The sequence below is a fragment of the Argiope bruennichi genome, chromosome 7 (genome assembly GCF_947563725.1).
Source record: "Argiope bruennichi chromosome 7, qqArgBrue1.1, whole genome shotgun sequence".
Lineage (NCBI taxonomy): Eukaryota > Metazoa > Arthropoda > Arachnida > Araneae > Araneidae > Argiope > Argiope bruennichi.
Genome location: NC_079157.1, coordinates 118,914,440 through 118,935,029, shown reverse-complemented (window position 1 = coordinate 118,935,029; position 20,590 = coordinate 118,914,440). Strand labels below are relative to the sequence as shown.

The 20,590-nt window shown below is 29.2% G+C and overlaps 1 protein-coding gene across 1 annotated transcript; it reads left to right on the top strand.

Annotated features, from left to right (window-relative positions):
• The first annotated feature begins 1,659 nt into the window (after positions 1-1,659).
• Positions 1,660-14,332, top strand: LOC129974828 (uncharacterized). Its single transcript, XM_056087593.1, has 2 exons — positions 1,660-1,818; positions 12,690-14,332. Exon 2 carries the CDS (start codon positions 12,727-12,729, stop codon positions 13,786-13,788), a length of 1,062 nt encoding a protein of 353 aa, XP_055943568.1. The 5' UTR covers positions 1,660-1,818; positions 12,690-12,726; the 3' UTR covers positions 13,789-14,332.
• Positions 14,333-20,590: the final 6,258 nt, after the last annotated feature.

Here is a 20,590-nt window from a genome sequence, read left to right as displayed (position 1 = left end):
AAATGCGCCAATAGTAACCGAAACTCAAATTTATACTTTAGACACGTTTTTCTCAACCTATTGCAAACAAAAATATGATACGAACTGCACTTATAGTCACAAAATCCCATATCAAATTTGAGATATTTTAGTCGTTGCGTTTTAAATTATTGAGTTTAAATATTTCTGAAAGTACAGACTCACAGACAGTCAACTCTTTTTTGAATTTGGCTGAAAATTTGACATGTGTCTACACTATAAATGTTAAGTCTGTGTACCAAATTTTATCTATCTAGCTCTCTTCGTTTTGCAATTATCGTGTTAACTTATATACGAACAGCCAGCCAGCCAGACAGACTTCCTCATAGCAGAATTTACTGAAAATGTGATAGAAACCTGCAACTAAGGTGTATACCAAATTTCAACTGTCTTATTCAAGGGGTTTTTGTGTTATCTTTGTCAGAGACAGAAAGAAGGACATTTACCAAAAATGGGGGGTTTTTTTTCGAACTCGGGGGGGGGGGAGGTCTAAAACGTGTAGATTCTTCAAAATCCCAATTTCGAAGTTTCGGCGATTACTATACTTTCTTTATAATACTTATACGAGAAAGAAAAAAACCAAAGTGATTTATGACATCAAATGTTGGTACAAACTGAACAAAAATTTAAGTTATGTAATTTTTTATGATATGTGAGGAAAAAAAAAGAATCACAAAATTCATTGCATATAATGTCATGCATTTGTTAATATGTTACCTTAAATACTGATTTTAAGAATTAAGCAATATTTGCCGAATTATGTAATTGTTTTTATAATTCAGTAAACCAGCAGTCCAATCTAGGCAATCAACTTCTTTAACTGCAACTGATGACACAATTTTCCAAATATTTTTTCCCCTTTTTTAAAATGGAATTAATTGAAAAAAAATCATTTCATTTCAATAAATATGCGACAAAAGAAACTACATCTTTAAACATCAAGATTATATTTAAAAATTACTTCTCTGTAATTGTACATTATAAAATATTCAATCAATCCTTACTCTATAATAAAATAGCAAATGTCACTGATTCGGGATACTTGCAAGCAAAAACGAAAAAAAAATATATGTGATTTCAATTAATCAATACTAAAATTAGATCATATATAACAAGAAGTATAAATTTTAATATGCATGGCGTAATACTAATTACAGCATCTACAATATATATTAAAAATGAACTTAGAGGAGACATTTTTCTTTAATTAAAGGCATATTAGTACATTTAGAAATTTTTTGAGCGTATTATCCTTTCTTATTCTCTAATAAAACAAGTAAAAAAAAATACGATATTATTTTTTTTTTTAAAGCTTATCGACTTAAAATTATTTTGTTTTTTTCCAAAGCCCCAGGATGTTTTTTAATAACAATAATATTAATAATAATAATCCCTAATACAAATATTGACCACAGTAAACCACTCATTTTTTACGCACGCGATGATTACTTCACTCCTTTCCAATTATTAGAAAAAGAGAAAAGGAAAGAGCTCACGTGTAGTAAATGTGTGATAATTTTACGGGGGAATCACAATTGCCTAAACTCTCAATTAAAAAGAACCAGAAACCATGAAGGTCATTACGCCGAAAAAAACAACAATCAGAAAATGGCTGCACGCGGTGACTGAGCATGGGAGGCAAGTTCATAACCAGTTATCCCACAGGAAAGGCATGACAACACGTTTCCGAGCGCACCACACAGAACTGTAAACAGGATGACCCAGGTCTGAAATCCTAACGCTCAACACTCTCAGATTATTTGACAGCTTAAACGAAGCTTACAGCGACCGGATTAAAAGGTAATTATTATTATTCTCTAATTTGTTTCTTTGCTGACAGTTTATTGGTTACTTTCAAGTTTTTGAAAAGTTTTCCGGATAATAATAATATTATCTTCATAAGCTTATAAGACAACAATTTTGCATTTTTTTAATGGATTTATGCTCATGTTTTTTGAAAATTACTTTCTAATTCAGAAAATTCTCGATTATCTTTGTTTTTCGATGATAAAAATCTTGTTTAAATAACTTAAAATGTATTTTTTTTTTAAAAAAAGAAGAGACTTTTTAACACCGAAATTAAGAAAAATGAATCTTTTTTTTTTTTTTTTTTTTTTTTGTAAATGCAATGTAATAAATGTATAAGCATGTAAATACATTGAATATTGAGCTGTATGCTTAGTTACCCTATTGTAAATTTTTAAAAATGTTACCCTAATTTTTAAATTTTACCCTATTGTAATATTTAAAATTTTAAAAAAGCATTTTCTAGTCGATTCGTATACTTTTTCGGTCCTTTTTCGTATGACAATTTGAAATTCACTTCAATGACGCGGATAATCGAGTTAATTGTAGTTATAAATTAAGCAACATGAATTTGGCTCTCTGATTTTAATTATTTCGGAAAATATCTGTTAGTGATAAGACAGACAATTTCGCATTGTTTTTTGTTTTTTTTCATAAATGTTTTGCTTTAAATTCATTTATTGATGTAGATGGAAACGATTTCATAATGTTTAAAATATGAGTTACAATGCAGCCGAACGCTTTCTTGAAGAAAATTATAATTAAATTTTATATAGCTATTTTTATTGATTTTTTATTAAATATTCCCCAAATTTATTAATAGAAATTAGTTTTTTCTTTCTAAATTTTCATATTTTCTTGAGAAAATCAATTGTTGTATAAATTGAAATAATAATTTGTTGTATAATTGTTGTTTATTTACCTCTACTAAAATGTTTACTGCTAAAAATGTCATGTTCGATTACATTTATAAATGCTTAGTCTTAAAAATAACAAAAAAAGGAAAACCAAAATTATTTGAACTATAATAGGGCTTATTATGCAAATTTAACGATATAAACAATTCATTCTAAAAGATTTTTATTTAAAGGCGCTATTATTATTTGTAGAACTGTTATAGAGTACTTATCCATTTCATCGACTTTTCAGGGTTGTTAAACAATTAACGTGGATTACATTTCTGAAAAAAAAAAATCAGACATTGTTATTTGATATGAAGTGCAGGTATGAAGACGTTCAATAAAGCAGTCTGAAATGCTCATACAGCAATTTGTTTACATTCGACTGTTGTCATTTGGCAAAGTGCCAAAACTGGTTTCTGTGACGGTCAAGTTATCGTTTTTTTATGCATACACTAGCCGCCTTTGGCGACCAGCCGGTTCGCCAATCTTAATGCTCGTTAAAATTTTAATAGTTAAATATTTTACGTAATTCCTACTTTAATAGCTTCTTCATTAAAATATTTCAAATTTCATTTCACTCATAATATTATAAACACCTTCAGTCATAACGTAATCTGTATCTCTCTAATTTTCTGTTAGCTCCCGTAGAATTTATGCTTTACATTAAATTAAAGTGTAAATGATTAATCTGCAATTAATATAATAATATTTTTTACTGAAACAAAGCATTTTTTTTTAATAATATGTTTACTGATAATAGAGTCACTGAGCGTTTAAACTTTATGGGCACTAAAGAATATCTTTCTTAATTTATGTATTATCTCAAGAATTTGTCAACAAAATTTTCTCAGATTCATCATGAACAGATCGATTCATTAACAATGTTTAATTTTAAATGCATCAAACACTAAGAAAATAAAATAATCGGTCGAAAACAGGTTTAAAAAAACTACTTAAAAAACGATGTACTTAAAACTATAAGCATATACAAAAAATATATATAGCTAACATAAACACAATTTAATTACAAAAGCATGCAACTAACCTAAAAATAATTTAAATCATTGAAAACAGGTTTAAAAAAACTACTTCAAAAACGATGTACATAAAACTATAAGCATATACAAAAAATATATAACTAACATAAATACAATTTACTTACAAAAGCATGCAACTAATCTAAAAATAATTTAAATCGTCCTTTGATAATGGTTGTCATGGCAACAATCGGAACAGAATGCGCATGCGTGAATTTTCTTCGCCAATTACGGTAACGCAAATGCGTGAATTTTTCTACGCCAGTTGGGGTAACGCTATGCAGATTATACATTTTTAATTTCCTTTATTCTGTGTTATTTTAATTCAAAAGTACTTCAGAATGAATCTGAAACATGGATTAATTAACAATGTTTAATTTTAAATGCATAAAACATTAAGAAAATAAACAGAATCGTTTGAAATAATCCGCCGAAAAACGTTAACCCTAGCCTCATTTCTGTTGGGAGAAAAAAAAAAACTGAAGCCTTATTCTTTTGGCGGTGGGGAAAATGGAAGATTTTTTTGGCGGAAAAGTTGGCGGTGGGGAAAATGGAAGATTTTTTTGGCGGGAAAGTTAGTTTTTAATTAATAATTAAAATTTCAAAAAAAGGGACCCCAGGTGCACATTCCCGACCTCTAAGGTATACATGTACCAAATTTGATAGATGTATGTCAAATCACCTTGCCTGTAGAGCGCCAACACACACACACATTGAGCTTTATTATAAGTATAGATATAGATTATTTATTTTTTTAAGGTTTTTCTTATCATCTGTTCATAACAAAACTGCATTCTAAATGACATTTACAAAAAAAAAAAAAAAAAAAAAAAAAAAAACTCCGGAAGAATGCTTTTTTTCGATTTTTCTCAAAGGTCACTCTAAATCATTATAAATCATTATTATCTATGTTGAATTAGTGAGCCCATGAAAAAGTATTTTTCACTTGTCTGTCTTATTACTTAATCTTTTAAATCGATCGATTTTAATCTAATGAAAGATTTTAATAGTGATTAATTAATCACTATTAAAATCTTTTCCTTGAAAAAGAAATAAGAAAATGTTAGCTATTTTGAATAAAATAGTAATGCTTTGTCGCATCACAATAATATGCTTTCATAATATGTCCTTGATTATATTAAGAATTTCTTATACTTGTCCTCATTCAGTGCAAAATCCAGAATTAAATATAATGACCAGGATTTCAGAAATTGAAACTTTATTGATATATGAAGAAAAGATTCTATGATGTTATTTTTATATATATTCTATTTATTTTATAAGTGAATACGTTGTCAATAAATAATAGTCGGATACACAAAATTTGATTCAAAGTTTAAATATTGAATCCTATTTTTAATATTTCATTACGAAGATTAAACGAATTAGATTAAACAAAATAAATTTAAAACCCTTATTTATAAATTTCAAGAAGTATGAACCATTATAATAGGTAATAAAATGACTGATTAAATTAATTTTTGATTCTAATGATTTATGAAGTAAATTATTCAGAACTCTACAAAATGTAGAGCACATTTACTTTGCCTTTAATAAAAAAATTATGGTTTGAAAAATTTCCCTTCTTTGTCTGATCTAAAATCAAATAAAATTAATTTAAAGATTTCTCGTTTTTATTTTACTTAGTATTAAAAATTTTGCACTGTTTTAGAGAAATGATTTATTTAGTGTTGCTCTTATTTTAAAACTCAAAAACAATTCGGACTAATCAAGACAATGAGTCAAGACTTTACATTTTCTAATTAAGAAATATAAATGGAAATAACGCACCGTTCATCAACTTAGTTGGCCTTGATGTGGTGTGAAAGTAAACGAGCTGTTAATAGGAAAAATAAAAAAAGTGCAGACAACATTTCACCTACGAATGGAAACATTAACTTTCTCTCGTAGGCGAGCACTCTCTGGGACCTTGACTTTCGCTCTGTTCAAGAAAAAAGTTCGTGATTCTAGAAAAGCATATTTTTGCATTGACGTTGTTTCCAAGAAGAAAAGAGTAATATAATTTCAAAGATTTCGCAATCAAAAGAAACCGTATTAAAATGTTAGAATTCTGCTCCCATTTTATACGACTTCTATTTGCTATTACTGTATTGACCTTCACTTTTGTTGAATGGAACACGTCGTCTTAATTGATTAAGCATTTTCGCAATTTGATTTTTCCTGTAGAAATTCTTTAATGTTGAATGTATTATATAAAAATGCGTTGATATGTAGTGGATATATTTATTTTTAGAGCAATTTTTTTCTCTTTATAATACGAGAAGCGAGTATCTGATACTAGCACTTTCAATTAGTCTCAGAAATTCTACAAGCTCACTGAATAGCTAAACTGAAAAATTATATAAAATAAGGAAAACAAGTAAATTCAATAACAGGGTCTTCATTATAATTTATTAATAATTCAGAATCAACATTAAAATTTAGCATTTAATAAAAATGTATCTCGATTTTTGGTTGAATTTCGTCAATAAATCAGTTTGAAAAATAATGATGATAGAATAAACTATTCAATCAAAATAAGAAACAAGTTGCCACTTTTATTGACCCTCCATCTTCTCATAATTTGTAGATTTTATTTAAAAGTTTTAAACCACAAGAAAAGTTTAAAATTCCAATAGTGTTTATCTTAAAATTAAATTAATTCTAAAATGATTAATTTAAGAAATGCGCGTATAAAATACTAAATAGCGCTGAATAATACAATTCAGAAAAACATAACAAATATAAAAAAAATTTACAGATCGTACAATCCATATTCAATTTCATATATTTTTTTTATCAGGTATAAACATATATTTCATTGCATGCATCTATTCTTCCTTTTCATATGTTATGCGCGTTTATATATTTTCGTATGTTTTCTGAATTTTTACAATGTTTTCAATATATCTTATTTATACTTATAATTGTTTTAGTAAAAAAGAAATTTTCTCCTTTCATTGATATAATTTTTCCGAGATGAATTTGGATTCACTAGAAATCCCTCTGGGAAGGTTGGTCATCTCTATTACGTCAATAAAAAATTTCGGATCAGTAAGCAGGTTCTCACTTAAAGGTATAAATTTGAATTACTACCATTCCATTGGTAGAATATTATTTCAAGAGGGACGCTGAGTTGTGGCCGGTGATGGCTGCTAAAATTCTACTCTTAGTTATCAAATAAAGTCGCAACGACAATCATTTAGTAGAACCTAGGATGTTTTTACATTACAGTGATAACTATTCCATATAAGATCTATTGGTAAGATTAATTGGAAGCCATTCATGGCAATGCAGCGGCCCGATTGCGACAACCAAATTAAACAACAAACTAAATGAACCATTCATTAAATTGAGAGGTATTGAATTATAATAAATCTACAATTATATTAATCCGAAAAAGACTTGGAGAAATGTCATCTATGTCACCTAGTCACAGTTAAAAATAACGAAGCCTGTCCTATTGTAACTCTGGTATAACTTCAAGAACGGGTCAGGATTTTTTAAAATTAAACTTTCGAAAACTCAATGTACCGACTTATGAACAAAACAATTTTTTATGCATAGTGGAGGAATAATGGTAATTTTATTGGATCTTTATGGGGGGTTTTCATGCCTTGAATAATGGAACTTATCAAATTGTGGCTAATTGGTAATTTCCTTTTTTTTTTTTTTTGAAATCTAAGAAATATCTTATAATTTTCTCTTACTCATTGTCATCTTCCAAACATTTTCAAATTCACTAGTTACAATATCGTGATCCCATCACGTGTAATTGTTATTGTGTTCTTAATCGTATTAAGGGTCCCAATAATATAACTTATTAATGGCCATAATGAGATACACAGAATCTATTTATTTTAGGGTTCGAATGATTTATAATATTCTTAGGAAAAGGTTTATTGAAACATTTCTTACAAACCAAAGCTGTAGAAATAGGAGTTTAACTGTTATCAATGACAAATTATGTTGGCATTGTATCACAGAGAGATAATTAAATACGTGTTACTACATGTCAACGGATTTTAGAATAAAATGGTAATCCCTAAATCAAACAAATTTTAATCTAGAGTTTCAGTAAGCGAAATATTTGTAAATTTATTTCTGATTGCTTGAATCTAAAGACTTTTGGATATGTCATTTTTTTATGTAAAGTAGAATTATGTATTGAACAATTTAATTAGAAGTACTGATACATTCCATGGCTTTCGTTATTTTGTCAAATGCTAGTGTTAAGGAATATTAATTAGATTAATTGTATAATTTAAACAATTAAATAGCATTCGAGGGAGAAGAATTATTCCCAAACCTTGGACTTTTATATAGTCATGTGGTAGTTGAAGAATCAATTTTTATTTTTAATTTATTTTTGTCTCAAATTCCTTTTGAAAATCTGAAAGAATCTGACGGAAGAAAGAGGTTTGGTGGTATCAACTATACCTTTATTATTCTATTGATTATCATTTCAGTTTCGAAACGATATTTTAAACCTCAAATTATGGACTATACAAAATTTCAAATATCTTTTGAAAATGAAGATTATGACGTTGAAGTAGAAAAAATGTACATCCTTCTTCAGTTTATTTGAAAATAAAGTCTCTATCATTTTCAACTTTCTGACGAAGAAATCCCTATACTCATCTTTTTTTATTAGTAGTAATAATAAAATTATGCAAAGGAGTATTAGAGAGCCCATGAAAAAGTTATATGAGGAGATATAATTCTAATAAATTATTGACTGCACCGTTGCATCAGGATGTAAACTGAGGAGGAAATAATCTCTTGTATGCTATCATTGCCATACGAAAAAGATTATAAAGCCCGATTTCAATGCATTAAAATCAATCAATACATTTGTCCTAGAGTTATTGAAATGCTTTCTTTTTCATAAAAATGACGTTTTCTACTGATTTATTTATCTAATTGTTTTCGTTATCTCTGTGGCTAAGAATGCTCTAAATGATTCATCCTAAGTGGAACTGATTTCCTGACACAGATGATCGACTAAGAAAGGAAATCTGTGACTGCTGATAAGAAAAGTGAGTGGTCCTTTCGGTGGTATTTGCTTTCTTTTAAGCGTTATATCCTTCCCGTGTGGGGTAATTATTTTCTGGTGAATATTTTCTTTATAAACATTAGTTACCTCAGGATATCCGTGCTCATTTTCATACAAAGAATGTTCTGGATTATTCAGTTATGGGTTCTTGTATAACGAAATAAATATATTAAACACATTGTTTAGGGTTGACCTCATCAGTGACGAGTTCTGATTTAATATTTTAATCATGCAAATCAAATTCTAAGGTGATATTTAGTGAATTTCCCAATTTCGACATAATTTATCGCGTAAAATGTGGGGATTATAATAATAATGTTAAAAATAAAATGATAAAAATAATATGAATAATTTTTTTGATGAATGTAATTCGTTAGTACTCTAGTAGTACAGTAGTAGTAGTAGTCTAGTAGTAGTTAGTACTAGTAGTTCTATATTGTACAATATTGTATGATATTAAACAATATTCGCAATTTTGTATAATATTGTTGAATATTTAATTATATAATATCGCACATTATTGTATAATATTGTAAAAGAGGATGTGCTACCTGGGTAGTAAGGGTGTATACCCATGTTTTGTTTTTTCTCCGTTTTTCTATCTCAAAGATTTGATCTGCTAATTTTATATTTTTACTAAAAATGTAGTTCAAAATTCAGCTTACGAATTTTATAAAAGTTATCAGATTTATAAAGAAAGACGTAAATGAAAAATTATTTTTATTCCATTCTATTTGTCAACTGGGTGACCTGAGATTTTTAAAACTTTAAAATCTCATTGTACTAATCGCATCTCTTTAATCATATTTGTTTAGTAATGTCATCTTTGTAATCATATTTATTTAGTAATGCCCTCTCTGTAATCTTATTTATTTAGTAATACCATTTTTGTATTCTCATTTTTTAGTAATGTCATCTCTTTAATCATATTCATTTAATAATGTCATTTCTGTAATCATATTCATTTAATAATATCATCTCTGTAATCATATTTTTTTAGTAATGCCACTCTGGAATGCTATTATATTTAGCCATAAATAGCATATTTTATTAATAATACAATAATGAACTATAAAAATGGGAGAATACAGAAAATATGCATGTTGATTGAGATTGCAGAGATACTTTTTCAGCATATAAATATATATTTCATAAACATATATTTCATAAAAATATATTCATAACATAAACATATATTTTAGAGATAAATTTAGAAAAGGGAAACTAAATATTTGGTATTAGTAATAATTAAAAAAATATATATGTATACAGTTGAGAAATATTTAATAGTTTCCGAAATATTATAGAAAGTTTGTAAGACTCATTTAACAACGGAAGTGCCATGTTTCAAAACCTTATAACTCTAAATTATCCTCCGAATTCCATAGAATATTATTGAGTGGTTGATTTTATGACGACAAATCGATTCAACGAAAAAAAAAAAATTGATAGCCATAATGGAAAAATTTCGAGATAGCAGTTATGTTAATTAATTTGTCTATTTCAACAAATCTGCCTCCTAGAATAATTTCCATCCACACCAAATTTGTGAAAATGCGATTATAAGAAAGTTACAGAGGTGGTTCTTTGCTCTGTTGACGCTTGTACATATCTCTTTTAAAACCAATGTTATGTTGCATAAAATACACTCCAAAAATGCAATATAAGGTGGCATAATTAATTCATGAAGTTTTCAATTCCTGAAATAATTGTATACATTGCACCACGCGCAGCGTATCATTTGTAAAAATATGTGTAAATTATCGACTCTGCCAATGGCAATGGTATAGCTTTTAAAGAGTATTAGTTTGAAAAACTTCAGCATACTTTAAATATATGGATAATTTATTGATTATATATTGGATTATAAATTATGTGGTTTTCAAGCTTCATTTTAACTATTTAAGTAGCTTTAACCACATAGAATGAATAATGAGTTGTTTCATTTTAAGGAAAATATGAATTAACAATAATCGCAAGAATAAAAAAAAACCCAAATACATCGGGAATTGCTGTTTGTTCTTGCGCGTGAGAATACTTGTTTTTCCAGTTGGTATTTTTGAAAAACAAAACAACTTATTACAAAATAAATTACGGTTTGTGTATCGTAGTATTTTGGAACAACATTGGGAATCCAAGAGTAAAGGAATTATCAGGAAATACTTTGAACACTTACCACGAAACTGGCGGGAAAGGAATCTTCTAGAATCTCGCAATTTGCTTTCATCGAACAATGTAATGTTTGTGACTTAAGAAAATTATCCAGAACGGATGAGTTGAGTAGACTTTAGCATCAAATTGGGGACAAAAATAGTGTATGTTGCGTAACATTGTTTCTTTCTTCAAATATTTTTTTCATCTTATTTTACCTTATAATTTTTTAAATATTTTATTGATGTGTATTTGATGCTGTATGTACATGCAAGCATAAAATTATAAAATTTATGATTCCTTTACCTTCTGATTATTTAGGAAAATTGCGGTTGTAAAAGGTGTCCCAAAATGAACGCAAGATTTGAATTTTCCACCATTTGTGCAGTAACGTGTTGGCAACCCTATTAAAAAAACATTTGACAGCTGATAGTTTAGGGGCAATAAAATTGGAGGGGTTACACGAGAGAACAACGTGCTTTCATTGTTGAAAAATATTTAAAAAATATATGAAAACCTGGTGGCACACGTTCGAAAACTTGAGAGTTGCCCCCCTAGATCATATGATTTAACAATATTGGGTTTCTTTTTATGGAAGGATTTGAAGTCAAATATCTAGGCCAATAAGTCCACGAGCACGCGTGCATTGCAGGAGGAAATTAAACTCTGCATCAACGAAATTCAGTCACATTTATTCAAAATGGTCATGGAAAATTTCAGCTAAAGAGTGTGTATGTGCCAGCAAAACTGTAGAGGCCATGTGCCCTATGTGTAAATGACAATTTAAAGAAAAAAAATTTGCGTTTTTTATTTAATTTAAATTTTGCGTTAACACTTTGTTCTATCTTGTAATGCTCCATTTTTTCTAACTGTAAATTATCAGCTATCAAATGGATTTTTTTATAGTTTTGCCATCACTTTACTTCACGAATGGTGGAAAATTCAAATCTTGCGCTAATTTTAGGAAAACTTTTACAACAACATGTGTTCATAAATATGGAACTTTTTTCATTTTTTTTTCGCCACTGATTTCGATGGGAAATAGATATCCTGCTTTAAGATTTCATAGTTTTTCTCTTTTTCTTCAATAAAACTTAAGACGACGAACTCTTGTATAAAAATATACAATAACCGAAACACGACACAAGTATTCTGATAAATTTGAATTGCCTGATAATCTTTTAAATATGATGTATTAAATGTTCACTTTTATAATAACTATAAATACACATTTGCAAAAAGAAAAAAAAAAGAATTAAAATATGTAACTGATTTTTTTTCTCTCTTGAAAATCTAAATGACAAACTCTTTATATTTTTTCATTAGATGGTAAGTTTGAAACTTGTTGTAGTTTGCGCAGTGAACAATGTTAGAACAACAATAAGAAACAATATGTTTTAAAAATCGCTAATTTAACTTTCTTTCATAAGTATTTTTTTTTTCAAAACTCCTAGTCTTTATTCATTATGGTACCAGTTTTAGCAGTATGAAATTTTAACATGACATTTTTAATCTCTTTATTTCCTTTAAATAGAAATTTTGCTTGCGATATTTCTATTTTTATAAATCACATACAGATTTGCTGTAGTTTTATGGCAGAAATTTTGAAAACTTATGACAGATTAATTTTTCAGAATTTGGGATAACAGTTGTTACATATTTTTTTCTATTATTGGACATTTTCACATTTAAATTTTGTTCTTATTATTTATCTTTCAGATAAGAAACTTAAGATATGAGGATATAAATTCAACTCATGACAGTCTTCAAGTATATTTCACTGCAGTTGGCAGTGACAGTCTTCTGTTTCTCCTCAATATATGCATATAACTACGAAGAGATACGCAAATGGAATGCATCCTGCTATCCAAAAGACACTTGCTCCGTTCCTCGAGACCTAGATGACTCAGATAAACATAACTGCGACTGTAGCAGTCTCTGTGTACTGTATGACACGTGCTGCATCGACTCTCAATTCCTAAACATCAGTAGCAAGTATGAGAGAATTGCGTCATGCAGACCATCTGGCCAGCAAGAGGAATACATTTTCATGGTGGACGCATGTCCAGCCTCTTATACTGGACCGCAAGCCATTCGCAGGCGTTGTGAACAGAATGATAAGAACTGGAGTGATCCCTTCAATAATGTACCAGTAACTCATCTGCTTTCCCAGAAGACATACAAGTCTCTTTTTTGTGCCATCTGTAATGGGGAAAATCCGAAAGAACTGGTTATGTGGCAGATCTTCTTGGATTGTTCTTCTTTGAAATCGGAAACGATCTGCACAGAAGAGAGGAGTTTTGTCCTCAGCAACATGGTATACATCCGAGAGAAAGGTATGTGGGGTCTTTGGTCTCACGATCCAGAAACTGACTGGAATTTCAGATATCTTACCATCAGTTATAGGATGCCAGAAGGCATCAAGAAATTCACCACCGAATGTCGGCCTAATGTTGTATCCGAATGTCATCCAACGTGGAAGAATCAGAAAATAAAACGCTTATGTGAAAATTACATGGGTGTGGTGTACTTCACGAATACCACCTATCGCAATATCCATTGTGCACTCTGTAATTATGAGACAAACGTGACATCTATGTCTTGCCACGAAACGATGGTCTCAGCCTTCAAAGGTGGTCCATCCATGAACTTTGGGGTTCTTCTTGATATTGATCTTAGTGATGGTGAAAAGGTAGGTATGGTGGAGAAAAAATGCGAACAAGACCAAGTGTATGATCCATTTAAGAAAAAGTGTCGTGATATCGAGTGTCCTCTGCCCGGATACTCACTAAAAAATGGAAAATGTGTCAAGGAATAAACAACATAAGGCTTGATGAGAAATATTTCTAGAACTGCAAGACAGTTCATTTGAATAAGTCTTTTGAGAAATATAATGTTTGTTATTGTAATGCATTATGTAAATACATATTGTGGTTAGTGATTATCGTTACATATTGTGGTTAGTGACATGTGTGATTATCGTCCTATAATCAAAATATATTGAAATCATTTAAATACTAATTTCATTTACAGGACAACAAAGTGATTGTAACCTACTTGTTACTTAACATCATGATATCTTAGTATAGTACAAGTTATCAAGAATTGTATTTATAGAAGTTGGGATACATCATTGGGAATTATGTTATTTTAAGAGACATTTTCTATTTAAAATCTCACAGCATAAAGGAACTTTTTTATCTTTAAGGCACAATTTATTATTATTATTATTACATGTTTTGGATAATTTATTTTATTCAATGTATCAATGTCGTTTTTATACTTAATATTTAATTTTTATTACTTCTATTTGCAATATTTGTGTAACTATATATTTGATTTCTGAATATCTTGTATCTTCCTAGCATAAATATCGCAATTTTTTGTAACATTTATTTTCAGTCGTAATAAAACAAATAAAAAAATTCTTTGAGAATTTGGTAGTTATTCTAATTTTTAAATATATATATATATATATTAAGTAAAGAGCTATTAAAATTAATTTTAATACAAAAAAGAATTTTAAACAATACGAAAATTTAGAAATTCATTTTGTCTAATAAAATGTGTGATTATTTATTTATTTTCAAAATTTTGGGGCAATTTAAGATCAAGTTTAATTTTAACAGCAAGGTATGTTAAAAAAATTAGTTCATATATTTCTTAATACTATTAACATTTTCTAAAATTTAATTGGAAATCGTTAATGTGTTTAAATATATTAATGGTCTTAAATATGGATCATTAAAGTTTTCGTCGAATCAATAAATAAAAATAATCCATCATACGTTATCGAAGATTACAAAAATTGTAAAGCATATTCGGTGTTACACAAAACCCTCAGATGTTCAATGATTCCATTTAATATTTAATAGTTATTTATTTTATGAACAAATTTCAACTCAATCACCCCATTACTGAATTAGTTGAATTTTATGTTACAGTTACTGAAAAAAGCTCACATTTTAGGTGAGATGACAAATTGAGAGAATTGGAAAATCATCTATCTGAAATAGTATAAGTCTATCAAAATAAGAAATTTAAAAATACCATGCTAGAAACGCTATAGAACTAAGTCATACATAAAGAAAAAATTTTATAATCAAAAATCCCGATTATCAGCTAGTTACCAAGTTTGGGAAGAAATATAATTAAAATGATACTCATAATTTATTTAATATTATACAACGGAATAGATTTTCTTCAAATTTTGCTTCCAAATACTATGAAATATCTATACAAATAAAAGTGAAACACATAATTTGTACAATATAAAAATCCAAAAAGATTCTCTATAAATGATTTTAGCAAATTTTGTGAAATATAAGGACTTTAGTGAAGATGTCAGTGATAATTAAGTAAACATTTTTTTCATTATTAATTAAAAATAGCAACACATATAATAATCAAACGTGGAAATTCTCTGACTCCGAAATAATTTGGTAAATTTCAGAAAAAAATGTCTTTCTAAAACAACGAGATTTTGATTAGGCTGAACATTATTAGAATCATTGAATTAGAACAATTTATTATTGAATTAGAGCATTAAATTGAAGATGTCCAACAACATTCGAATTATACCCATTTCATTTTAATATACCTGAACGAATATATGAAATGCATTTACTCACACTTGCAATTTAAACTAATATTAGCATTGAGATTAACATTAGCTAACATTAGTTCAAACTAATGTTAGCTAATGAATTAATCACCATTGAAATTGCCAGCAAATTCAATGGTGATATGGACTGCAAAATTATATTGGATTTCATTGAAATTAAAAAAGCATTAAAATGCTTCAAAACATAGTTAAGAACATTAAAGAGTTATGAAAATACTGAAAGCACAGTGAGCGGCATAAAGAATATTTCTCTTACGGACAAATATGGATATACACTAAATTATATAGCAAAGTAGTCGACTGTTTTTTTTTGTAGCAATGTATGTATACCGTTAAGAACAATAAATATATTTGGGATTTGGATTATAGACTCAAATATTTATATAAAGAATCCATCGTCAATAATATGATAACGAATTACGTTTTATAAAATAGCTAATATGTTTTATTTTTCTGAAAAGACATTTTAACCATGTGCCCTAGATCAAAATTCATAATATGCTATCTGGAACATTAAATTATCACGTATAAAATCCAGTTTTAAAACTGACTTTTGATTGACTTAACCGACTGCTGTAAAATGATATACATATAATTGTTTTTTTTTTTATTTCTTGCTCTTTTTCACGACATATAACATTTACACCACAATACAAAATATTAAATTTGGATACCTATTTTAAATCCGTTTGAAATTTTATTGGAAAACATTTGGTGAAAAATAAACAGATAAACTCGATTCCTTTTATTTTACATTCAATTGTTTTATTTTAACTCACTCTTAGGATCCTTGTGCAAATCGCTATCTTGGAAATTAAGAAAACTGCGAATGAAACATTAGCCATATTACCCAATTACCGTCTTTTACGATATTTTCCAAGTACATGTTGTGAAAACTGGGAAATTTTAAATTTAAAGACTGTAAATGAGATACGTATTAAGCGAATGAATGTCAGAAGTCTTTTTCTTATACTTACATTCAGGACAAAAGATTTTTCGCAAAAAAATGACCTGAAATTTAATGTATTCGAAGATTTAGAGAAATCGATCAATGGCGAACACTACAGTTGTCCCCCTTCATATAACGAGAGAAAATGGTTTCCCCAAAACCTTCTCGCATTTTTTCTAATAGAGGTGTTGTCATGTCCTTAGTCCCTGCCCTATCCTGTCGATACTGCAACATTCAGTGGTGGCGGGGTGGTCGGCTGTACTCAAGAAGAAGAGGTAGTCCCGGCCCATTGCAAAAAGGATATGAAGTGAAGAGAGAGGAGCAGTTGCGTGGGAAGGTGCGGCTGATAACAGTAAGAGTGGTTATCGGTAGGAGCTCCCGTGGGAACTAAGAAAAATGAATTTAAATTTAAAGTGGAATTTAATTGTATATTTGTCAGTAGTAATCGATCATTTAATCCATAAAGTATAATAAACGCGGGTTGCCAAGAAAAATGTCAAGGCCCGCGACAGGTGTTATCCCTTTTCCTACTTCCAAATAAAAATGCGGAATCTCGGGGCAAAGTCATGATTTTATGACAGCTCAGATATTTATTTTCAGAGTGCCGTGCATGATAGTTTTGTGCTTCATAATATGGTAAAGAAAACCAATCGTGCATAATTATCCTTATGATATTGATTAACGATAGTTCGGAAAGAGTCCAGAGAAGTTTTGGGTGATTTTTGGGGACGATTAATTGATGGGATGCGGTTAATACACATGTACCAGGAGAAAGGCTATATATATTGGACTCCTTTTTTAAGCACTCTGTAACTAAAATTCGGTAATCACAATATTGCATAACAAATTTGATTTATTCAAATAATTATATTTTTGACACATTGCATTTACATATATTTCAAAATCCCCTTCGATAAATGAGGTACAAAATTTCATATAAATCTGTACTTTAGAGACAAAAAAATTAACAAATTTTCATTTACTTAAGTGTTAAATTTCTGATTTCGCACATTTACATGCAAAAAGCCGGCGTCCTGGCATATGGGTAGCGCGTCTTCACCGTGATGTGGGCGTCCCGGTTCGGGTATGGCTGCTCTTCTATGCTCTATATGTGAAGTGTGAGAGTGTACCCCCCTGTAAAAAAAGGGGGTTATGCAAGCGAATGTGACGTATGAGGTAGCTAAGTCGTACTCTTGGCACTACTTGGCGCTACTGAAAAAAAAAAAAAAAAAAAAAAAACAAGAGATGCTCACTCGGCTTAAATCGCTGACAGATAACTGTGAGTGGGCTTGTAAAGTGCCATGAGTCACAACACAACATGCATAGAGACAGACAGTCAACTCCAGGGCAAATTTAATTAAATTTTTTCCCTTAAATTCAATATGTATTACACTTTCTATTTTGTTTTTATCTACTTAACTTGTATTCGGATAGATAGACTTCCTCAAAGAAAATTTGACAAAAATCTACAAACTTTGTTTAAAGATAGTACGCTAAATTTCATTTGTCTAGTTCAAAGCGCTTTAGAGATATCGTGCTCACAGAGAGACACATATTCACCGATTGACAGATGCATACTATCGCATATTCCTCAATAAATTTTTGTCCTCCTCCTCTTCCAGAATAAAATACTGGCCCTTCAGTAAAACAGAATACCTTGCATAATATTGGTAAAAGACGGTTATGAAATATAGATTTCTGACGTGAATCTAGCATTTTTACTGAATTCCATCACAAGAATATGAATTTTGACGCCTTTTTTCCAATCGATTAACACCAAAATTTGTCAAGGAACTACAGTTATAGTCACAAGATAGCATACCAAATTTAATTGTGGCGTTTACGAATTATTGCGCTTACTGCTGCCCGGAAGTACAGACTGATGGGCTGTCAACTTCCATTAGATATGGCTCAAAATTCGGAGATAATTTATATTTTACATGCTAAGACTGTGCACCAAAGTTGCATTTTGCCATTGCCGAGTTCACTTGCACTCGAATAGTTAGCCAAACAAAATTTCTAAGAATAGATTTACTTTTAAAATTTGACAGAAATCTGCAAATTTGATTGTAAATCCATATACCGAATTTGATCAGTATAGCTCAAAAACCTTTGACAGATAGAAAAATGCGTTCGTCTGACTCCTAATAGTTTAAAATGTGAAAAACCGGCAAAAATCTTGATTTTTTCCTTTTTTTTACGATGACAATATTTTCTTTTAATGAACTTCGTATACGAGAAAATGAAAAAAAAAGGAGTTTTAAAAATTCTGTTGCTTTTTTCCTTTTATTAATAGTCATGGCAGAATCTGTTTTCTGTTGTTGACGAAATAGGTTGACCGGTTATGTGCACGCGACACACTACTATACTTGAATCTTACATCATTCATGACGTAAGAGAAGTCACCGTAAAATTATTGAATAGAAGTTGCCGGTCAAGTTCTCCAAGGTCACTATTCATGACAATCCTTTGATTAAAATTTGTTTTGAAAAGGATGTATAATATCTTGTTGCGAAGCTGTTATTTTATAATTAGAAAATGAAGTGTCAGTGTCAGAGCTTAGAGTATTCTAAGGACTTCCGCTTCCTTCTATTTTTATTGCAAAAATGACCAGGAATGTTTTAGACTCGACTTCCTCGTATTCCAGTACACTGACAATATGCTGGAAAAAAAAGATTTAATTCTTTTCTACTGATTGTATGCATAAATTCTTTCTATAATACGTAGTCGAAAGTATGAAGAGAAGTGAAACATAAAGAAAAAGTATTGTCATCATCAAAATGTCCTCATCATTTTCCCAAGGCGCATTTATAAATAGAAAATGACGTGTTAAGTGTCATAGCTTAAACTATTCTGGCTTCTTTTTATTTTATTGCAAATACCACCGAGAGTGTTCTCACTTGGACTTACTCACATATCAGTACATTGGCGATATTTTGAAGAAAGAAAATATTAAGTAACTCCTCTTCCACGATTTATTCCACATAAATACTTTCTATTATACGAAATGGGAAATCTGGAAAGAAGTTATGGAAAAAGCATTATTGAAAGTATTTCAGTCATCAAACCTTAATAAACATTTTCCTAAATTAGTAGTAACAAAGAAATTTATTTTATGGTATACCCAGCAATGATTTGATTTCGCTATAATGAAATACAAAAAATATTTAATGCAAGTTTAAAAAAATATGTCAGTTTTCTTCTTGTCTTCTTTATTATGCAAACTTCTTCTAATTAAATAATTCCTGCTTCTCAGATTAGGCTCTGGTTGGTTCTGCAATTAAAAAATTTGAAAATGGCAGATAATGAACGCTTTTACCATCATCAACGGTAAAAAAAAACCTAATATAACAAAAATTTGAATTTCGATGTTTTAAAATGCAAATTTTTTTAAGCTTTAGGATTTCAATATTTATAACCCATTTTCGCAGAATTAATTTTTTATATATTATGGACAAGTTGTGTTGAGATATTTTATGATTAAGTGTTCATATAAGCAAAGCCTGATTAGAAGAATGTATATAGATATAGATGTATAAATATAAATAAGGAAAAAATGAGACATAGTAAAGAATATGTTGCTTAATTTCGATACATTTCGGCATAAATTAAATTCCAGTCTATAGTAGTATTTTAACCTATTGATTTATGAGTTATATTTCTTAAATTCTCATCAAAATCGTCGTAGAATAAACGTCTGACACATTTTTTATGGATTTTTTTTTGATAAACTAAAATCATCACTGCTATTATTACTATAATCTTCCATTGTTACTCTTATTCCTATTTGGCACAAGATAAATTATTTTGTAATTACATAAAAAGAAAATAACGTGCAAAATCAGTCGCTACACCCCCACACACACATAGAGAGAGAGAATGACACTATCTAACTTGCACGCAAAGTATCGGGACACAAGCACGAATCTGACTCGTTACTACGCAGTTTGCTTCAATAATGTATCACGAGTGTGGTTCCTAATTCTGCACGAATGGGCTAAAGGTGGACAAGAGATAGTTATTGTTTCTAGATGTAATATAATTCTA